General features: G+C 35.4%; 1 protein-coding gene across 1 annotated transcript; it reads right to left on the bottom strand.

The window, feature by feature from the left end:
* Nucleotides 1–4,341: 4,341 nt before the first annotated feature.
* On the bottom strand, nucleotides 4,342–5,283 carry LOC143645916 (olfactory receptor 5AN6-like). The gene has a single exon (XM_077115021.1). The coding sequence runs from the start codon at nucleotides 5,281–5,283 to the stop codon at nucleotides 4,342–4,344; it is 942 nt and encodes a 313-aa protein (XP_076971136.1).
* Nucleotides 5,284–9,563: the final 4,280 nt, after the last annotated feature.

Raw genomic sequence — 9,563 nt, 5'->3', positions numbered from 1 at the left:
CTAAATCATGCACATCTGAAAAATCATACAAAAGCCAGATAGAGGTCAAAGGATTTTAGTATAACTAAGTGAAAATGTTCATTGATACGGTTTCACATTTACATGGCTTCTACCAACATATTACACTAACCTATAAGTAAATGAGCCCTGAGTTATTTCTTTAACCATCATAGGGAACAAGCCTATGTGCACCATAGGTGTAGTTGAAGGAGGTAATATTGGAGTCTGGTTCATATGTTCCTGTAATTCCTTCTGGACATCCATGGATCAAATCCCAAATATGCCATTTCCATCAAAAAATGGATTGGCTTCTTTGTTGCATAGTCACTGTCTATCCTGAGTCCACATGCTCAGTATTTTCTAGGACATATCATGTTTTTAAGACCTATTTTTCAAGAGAGAGCTGTTTTTTTGGCATAAAGAATAAAGGGTGTCCTCATAATAATTCATTATTATCTATGTTCCAGAATCATAGGGGTCTGCAATGTTCTATTATGGCCTGCCAATGACTCCACATGGAATCTACATCCATCACATAGACCTTTAATTTATTAAATTTAATTATGTTGGATCATATGGTCAACAGTCAGGATAACTTACATTATTTGGAACTGCCAAAAACTTGCCCTTACTCTGGGTCTCACTTAAAACTGACAGCCTTCTGGATCACCCAATAAAGGGATCAGATCTGCATTCTCAAATGTAGTACATGATATCTCCAAAATTCTAGGGGAATAACTAAAAGCTGGGTCTCTTCTTTAATTGCAGGAGACATAAGGTATATGAACTTAAGAGGTGAGTGGGCTGTGGTGGCTCAGCAGGCAGAGTTCTCACCTGCCATGCTGGGTCTGCTGGAGAGCAGGTTCATTTCCTGGTGACTGTCCATGAAAAAAAAAAAAGAACTTAAGAGGTTATGTTCTGGCATGCCAAGATTAGTGAACCTCTGAGAACATCACCTGTATGACAGCGTTCTAGTTTGCTAGCTGCCAGAATGCAACACACCAGAGATGGATTGGCTTTTAACAAAAGGGGATTTATTTTGTTAGTTTTTCAGAGGAAAGGCAGATAACTTTCCACTGAGGCTCTTTCTGACGTGGAAGGCACAGGATGGTCTCTGCTGGTCTTCTCTCCAGGCCCCTGGGTTCCAACAACTTTCCCTGGGGTGACTTCTCTCTGCATCTCCAAAGGCCTAGGCTGCGTTGCAAGTGCTGAGATGAGTAATGCTGAGCTGCTTAGGCTGTGCTACGTTGAGCTCTGTCATTTAAGCACCAGCCAATTAAGTCAAATGTCACTCATTGCAGCAGACACACCTCCTAGCTGACTGCAGATGTAATTAGCAACAGATGAGGTTTACATACCATTGGCTTATGTCCGCAGCAACCAGATTAGGTATGCTTACCTGGCCAAGTTGACAACTGAATCTAACTAACACAGACAGACTCCTAAATTTTGTAGGCTTTAACTCTAATTCTCTTGCATTTAGTGTTCTTGTCATTTCCTCCTAACTATATTGGTTAATATGCTACCACATGTGAGAGGTTGTATGGAACTGCTCTAGTAAAGATAACATATACAGAACATACAGCTGCAAGTAAGTTACTACCTAATTAAGTTTACAGTAGGCCACTGTCAGTAACCTTTATCCATCTGTTGTTTCTAGAGCCAGACTGGTAAACTGAAAGGAATGCAATGGGAAACACAACTATTGTGTTTTTCAAATCTTTGATGCTTGGTCTCATTTTTATACTTTCTTCAGAATACAATATTTACAATCTTGATTGGATCTGAGGACAATTACAAAGGTTTCTACATGTTTCTTCAAACAAAATAACCATTATCCATAGGCCAATGAACTAATCTGAATGTTTTCTCAATACTAAGCCTATCTATCCCAATTATATAATTGTGATATTATAATTATATAATAGGGGACTGAAAAAGTAACCATAAGATAGGTCTGAAAATCTATTGGACTTAGCTTATGAGACGTTCTGTGAGATGGATTTCAGGCCAAAATTCATTTATCATCTGCCCTCCAGAAGATCTCATTCTAAATGAAGAAACTATTATGATGCTTAAGGTCTCCTGATATCATTATCAGTTCAGACACAATTTTTAATTGATTTTTAAAACTGCACAATTCAATCTACACCCTAGTCACTTGTTCATCTACCTTGTAACTTGGAGCACCATGGTCTATTATCCATAGATCAAAGCACCCTAATTTTCATTCCAACTTTTCTGTTTATTATAGTAATGTTGTCCACCTTGTATTTGATTATTAAAAGTTGCCAAATGGCCTTTACCATTTTGAGTCCCACCATTCAGAAAGATAGCAGTGAATTCTGTTCAAAAGCAGCATTCTACTGTCAACTCTATTCTATAGAGGGAAATCACAACTAAGCTTCTTAAATATGTCTAAATGTCCCTCACCAGTGTATCTTTATTGCCTTAAAGAAGAAAATGTCCCCTGCTGTCCCTTTTACTCCCATCAACATAGGTGATGGTGGGCTTTCAGCTCTTGCATGGTCAATTCATGCTATTATTCCCACTTCCTGAGCTCTGTACCTCTTTCTCTACACTATGCTATGAATGTTCTGGTACCTCTATCTTATTCTGTAGGGCAGCAGTGTGTCCAAGCTATATGGAGACATTTTTCACAGGCTCTAAGAATCAGCTCCTGGTGCACTTGGTTTGGAGTGCAGTTAACCAATGAGATAACAAGTTTATTGAATGATATCACATGGACAGGATAATAACAATTAACACTCCTCTTCAGAAAAAGAAATTAAAGAAGATATATAGCACTCGTTGTTCTACAAAAACTCTACTAGGAAAATCTTATGAGGACCCCTCACTAGGGTTGTGGACTAAGTTGTGGTTAAGAGCTCCTTTCTTTCTCCCTGGTCCATTTTTATATGGCACCTATTTTCATCTTCTGGAAAGTCCTTCCTTTACTTTTATCTTCCTTGACCATATTAGGAGAAGAAACTCAAGAATATTCTCACCGTGGGACTAAGCAGCTTTCTCTAATTCTTGGCCATCGAATATTTGGGATCCAATGATTCTTTTCCAACTCAAATACACAAATGTCTGTTAGACCAGATTAATAGTTGACTTCTCATGTACTTATTCGAATCAGCTGTATAATCAGTACCTGCACCCACAATTTTTCCACATCTCTTCTCTCTTGTTTCCTCTCCTCCTTTTCTCCTATTTTCCCCTTTATCTCTCTTATTTTAAATACCTTGTGCCTATCAAATTTCTATGGGAGAATCACATCATAACTATCTAAATTTCTTTTCCTTAAGCTGTTTTGTCCAATTTAAAAAGATTTACTGAGTAGGACTTATGGCCTTTTAGAAGTTTAAACAAAGCATGCCATGAACATATTCTTGATTTGGTCCTTATTAGAAAACTGGGTTTAATTGGTCTTTTGTTTATCGAGTCCTTCTAATTTTTACATTTCATAGTTAGACAAGAGACTCAGTTTCATCTTCTAATTGTACAAATCTCTAAATTAATTCACTCTTTCCATTTTACTTCATTTTTGCTTGAAACCTGACTAATTTTTAAGCATATCTTTCTCTTCTAGAACTTTGTTAAATGCACCCAACCACAAAGAACATGTGCTATGGCATTGTTTTCTCACTTTTCACCTAAAGCTATATGTCCATTTCTTACATAATATCCTTTCTAAGTTATCATAGAAGATAGTTATACCAAATATTTTACTGTGTCAAACATGAATTGCTATCCTTCCAGCTTGGGGTAATAGATTCTTTGACACGTAGCACTTGGCTTTAAAGTCACCTTCAAATGTTAAGGACTTATGTTCTTTTACAATAGCACACCACCACCTGTGCATATTTCAATAACAATTTTCATACACTTGAGTTATGCAACAATAGCAAACAAATTAAAACAAGGGTTTATTTTTTGCTAACATTGCATACTCCGCTTGTGTAAGCTTGGGGGCTTTCTCCTGTGTCATCTCTATCATTGTAATAATCAAAATCATCATCATCATCATCATCATTCCTCAGGGTCAACCATTAATGGGTGTATAGGGAAAAGAGCTAGTGCCAAGGCAGAAAATACAAAGCCTCTCATTGGAAGGAATATATGCCACATATTTCATTTACCAGATCAGATCATGTGGCCAAGACTGCCTTCTAAGAGATGAAGTGTAATCCTTCCCAAAGAAGTGCAGGAGAAGTAGATATTGATCCACAGTTACACAATCTGCTACAAAGACGATGCGTTATTATTTCCATTTTTCATGTGTTGTTTTGTACATTGTGTGTCTTTTACCTAAAAGATACCCCATAATCAATAATACTAGGAGAATATCCTCTTCTTCCATCTGTGTAGGGCATCTTTGATTTCCTTGTTCCTCAGACTGTAGATCAATGGATTTAACATCGGTATCAGCACACTATATACAACAGAAGCCAGCTTGTTTTGGTTAAGGGAATCATCAGAGCTAGGGCACAAATACACAAAGGTGCCTGAGCCAAAGTAGAGGGTCACTGCTGTCAAGTGAGAAGCAGAGGTGTTAAAAGACTTTGACCTTCCTTCAGCTGAAGTGATCTTCAGAATAGTGGCAACAATATAACCATAGGATGTCATGATGATCAGGACAGATGCAAGTCCAAAGATGACTGTGAGCAGAGACGTGATGACTTGTAAGAAAAAGGTGTCAGAACAGGACAAGGTCATCAGTTGGGGCAGGTCACAGAAGAAGTGGTTGATGACATTTGGCCCACAGAAATAAAGCTGAAGTAAGCCACACACTTGTATTAATGAGCCAAAGAATCCAGTTATACAAGATCCTGCCACCATCTTCACACAGAGTTGGGGGGACATGATGGCTGTGTAGAGCAGAGGATTGCAAATGGCAGCATATCGATCATAAGCCATGGCTGCCAGAAGAGTACACTCAGTCAGAGCCACACTTGCAAAGAAGAAGTACTGCATGGCACACCCCAAAAGGGAGATGGATTTTTGTTCCTGAAAGAAGTCTGAGAGCATTTTGGGAGTTGTGGTGGAAACATAGCAGATATCTAAGAAGGCAAGTTTATTGAGGAAGAAGTACATGGGTGTGTGCAGGTGAGAATCTATCTTGATTAGGATGATGAGACCCAGGTTCCAGGACACCGTCATGAGGTAGATTCCTAGGAATAGTGAAAAGAGGACAACTGTGAGCTTTGGAAATTCAGAGAATCCCAAGAGGATGAATCTTTTAACTGCAGTGCTGTTTCTTTCTTCAGCCATTGCCATGGTGCTTCTGAAGCATTTTGGAAAAAAGGGGAAAAAAGTCACTTATTATTCCAGTTTTCTAAAACGATGTTAAAATTAAATTTATGATTGCTTCAAAAATTTTAATTAATTAATTAAAATATAAATGTACAAAACTGCTCTGTTTTTCAGCCCTTCACCCTGTAAATACATTAATAAGACAAAGAAATTGCCACATCATTTTTATTTATTTTATTTTAGGATTTTTTTATTGAAGTATAACCAACATGCATAAAAGCACGTCTATCTACAAAAGTGCAAATCTCCACCTACATTGGATTTTTTGAAGCATGTGTCCTGGAAGAAATGTTTCTTTAAGATTAATGCATTGGGATGGGGAATAAAGTGAAGCCTATTTGGAAATTTAAAAATTAAAAAGAGGAACTAACTATTATGTTGTGGTCATAAATGGAGGACTAATTACTCAAACAACTAAAAACACAGATAAAATGTATTAGTAATCTTCTCAAAAGCAACAATTAATTGGTGAAAACATAAATACAGTAGAAAGCAAACACAATGAACACAGGAACCCAGGAAGATAACAGAATGGTGAACTTGGATTTAGCATTGAAGACATTTTTCAAACTATGTGGACCTGGGAATATACAATTTTTAGCTTCATAGCATTCCTAGGGTCTTGAATAAGCACGTGTAAAGAGTAACAGGAGGCTTACATAAATATCTGAGGGCTCAATATACTACACCATTGATATAAATGAAATTGGAAAAATAATCATCTTCTTAAGGAACTGCAAGGAAAGTTCTATGACTGAAATATTGGCATTGAAAGAGAGGATGAAGTTGTTTTAATCTCCTCTGGGAATTTGTAAATATAAGCCATTTCAAACCACATCTTCTAGTTGAAAAGCAAGTGTGACTCAACATAACCAGTTCATTGGCTACTTGGTTCAAGTTTGCCATGATATCAGGAGCTTGTGACAGATTAGGTTAAAATAAAAAGAAATTGTAATGAAGAAAAACTAAAACATCTAATGTATGATAGCATGAAAGTCTCATCTAAATAATTCATGGTGCAAAAAAGAATAAAAATAGAAAATATTTTAACTAAAGAAATATCAAGCCAAAGATACAGTACCAAAACTTGTGGCATATATAAAAATTGAGAAAAGATATGGAATACTATACAACTAAATCATTTAGTGTTGCTCTCTATATAATAGGAATATAATATTTATGCTATTATGTTGTGTTATAAACATTTACTTATTAACGTGTACTAATTTTCTATTGTGTACATGTAACAATGTTAATTCTAGAACAATAAAGTTTATTTTAAAAGCCCAAGAACTGAGCAGGGGAAACTATATTCTCTTAAGTATTTATATGAGAAAATAAAATTATTTACAATAAATGCCTAAGAAGTTAGGGAAAAAACAGCTCAAAATAGCTAAAAATAAATGAGTATATTTGATTTATTTGATCATCTGGCAATGATCAAGGTATCCAAAAAAAACGAGAATGGAAAAAACAATGTTAGAAATTAAAGGAAGTACATAACTGAAGATGCAACAAAGAATATAAGTGTTGACCAGGATGTGGAGAAATAGGAAGCTTTATACATTGTGTGTGATACTGTATAATGGTGTCAGCCACTGTGGAAGTCAGTATGGTGATACCTCAGAAGGTTAAAAATAGAATTACCATAAAACATAGCAGTCCTATTTCTTGGTATATACATCAAAAACCTGAAAACAGGGATTTGAACTGATATTTGCACACCATTGTTTTTAACAATATTATTTACAGTAGTCAAAAGGAGGAAGCAACCTAAGTGCCCATCGACAGATGGGTGGATAAACAAAATGTAACATATACACAGTGGAAAATTATTCAGCTGTAAAAAGAATTAAGTTCTGATGCATATTACAATATGGAGAACCTTAATGATGTCATTCTATTCATTTCTAAATTTTTTTTCCATTCTCCTTTTTTGATACCTTAATCATTGCCAGATGTTGAGTGAAATAAGCCAGGTGCAAAAGGACAAATATTGTATGATTTCACCTATATAAAATTGTTAGAAGAAGTGAACTTCATAGAGACAAATAGTTTATTATAGGCTATCAATGGCTGAGAATGAGAAAAGGGCAAGAAGAGGGAGTTATTGTTTAATGGGTACAAAGATTTTGTTTGAGGTGATAAAAAAGTTGGAACAATGAATATTGGTGATAGTGAAATAGCATGATTATACTTCATACTACTGAACTGTGATTAAAATGAGAAAATTTGAGTTGTTACTCCAATGAAAATTAAAAGAAAACAAAACAAAAAACCAATATCAAGTAGAAATCAGTGGACCAGCCAAAAGTTCAACAGAGACAAAAGAAAGAGATAGTGAGACACCCTGGCTAAAATGAAAATAATACTTGGCCGCACACTTTGAAAAGCAACATGAGAGACTTCACAAGGCGAGGGGAATAGAAAATAAAAAAAAATATGAAAAATATCAAATTATTCCAAAATATGGAGATAAAAAATAGGAAAGGGAACATAGAAAAGAGGGACAAAGAGATAACACAAAATTAAAGTGATTAATTTAAACATCAATATGCAAGGAATGAAATTAAATGCAAAATGACCAACTATATCCAACAAAAAGAAAAGATTTACAGGCCATATTTCAAAACATCCAATAGCATGCATGTAAATGAGTCATACCTAAAAAATTAGTTTATGGAAGGATCATAGACAATAGAATGAAAAAATATGTCATAAATTATTAACAAATATAAGCTGATGACAGTAAATTAGTACCATTTAAAATAAGTAACCTCAGGTAAAATAATTACTGGGCTAACATGAGCTACTTCATTTTTATAAAAATGAAGTATTTTATAAAATGACTATTTTAATAAAGTATTCACACAGAAATTATGTAACGTGTAAATTTTATGCACATAATTTACACCCAAATGACATTCAGCCAAATTTCAGAAATTCGGGGCGGGCCGCGGTGGCTCAGCGGGCAAGAGTGCTTGCCTGCCGTGCCGGAGGACCCCGGTTCGATTCCCGGCCCCAGCCCATGTAAAAAACAAACAAACAAACAAAATATAATAAAACAAGAAAATGTTTAAAAATGTTTCCCTTTCTTCCTCCTTTCCTTCCTTCCATCCTTCCTTCCTTCTCTGTCTTTCCTTCCTTTCCTCCCTCTCTCTTTAAAAAAAAAAAAAAAAAAAAAAAAAAAAAAATTTCAGAAATTCAAGAAGAATTAGACAAATCCACAATTATATGAGGAGCCATTTTGAAAATATATCTCAGGGTAATTTATAGTACAAACAGTCACAAAATTAGTAAGGATATACAGGGTTTGGACAAATTTGTTCATATATGAACACTGCCCCTAACAACTGCACATTCTTTTCAAGCATTCATACAACATTCATGCAAAGTGACCACACATTAACGAGTCAATCCTAAAATTTTCAAAAATATCCAATATCTCTTGAAGACAAGCAAGTTAGGAAAATGTATCCTACAAGATAATTAATCTTCCTATAAAGATATAATAATTAAATTAAACAACCCAATAGTATCATAGGGGTAGATGGTACATAGTAGAAAACCCCCAATTGGATCCCAACTCTAGGGACATTTGATTTAAATCAGAGGTAGCTAACTCTGTAGAGCAGTGGGAAAAGGGCTAGCATCTTAATACACAATGTTTTGTCAGCAGCTTTACAGCCTGTTTCCTGGGAATCTCAAACTAAGATGACCACTTTGAAAAACAGTAAACTTTTTCAGTGGTAGAATGCTCGCCTGCCATGTGAGAGACCTGGTTTGATTCCAGGCCCGTGTGCCCAAACAAACAGTAAACTTGAAGATATTAATGCAGAAGAATTTCCACAGTGGCTGACACCATTATACAGTATCTATTCTAAAAAAAATCGATATGCATAAACAGGGGACACATGAAGTTGCTCCCAACAGTATTATTTGTATTAGCCTCAAATTGGAAAAAGATTACAGTCAATCAATGTGACAAGTAAATTGTGGTCTCATCATACATGGGAATGCTATACCAAAATGCAAATCAACAAACTAGAGCTGCATGATTGTATGATGAGCCCTACAAAGATAACATCAAATAGAAGAAACAATAAACAAAGAATTATTCAACAGGAATCCTAAAACCAAATGCCTAGGAATATGCAAAGCTAAACTATGCTAAGTAATATACACATAAATAGTGAAGTTATGAAGAAAAGGAATGAAGTGGTTACATCTGGTGGGAATAGAGA

The sequence above is a fragment of the Tamandua tetradactyla genome, chromosome 9, assembly GCF_023851605.1.
Source record: "Tamandua tetradactyla isolate mTamTet1 chromosome 9, mTamTet1.pri, whole genome shotgun sequence".
NCBI lineage: Eukaryota > Metazoa > Chordata > Mammalia > Pilosa > Myrmecophagidae > Tamandua > Tamandua tetradactyla.
This window is presented reverse-complemented; position numbering and strand designations above follow the sequence as displayed.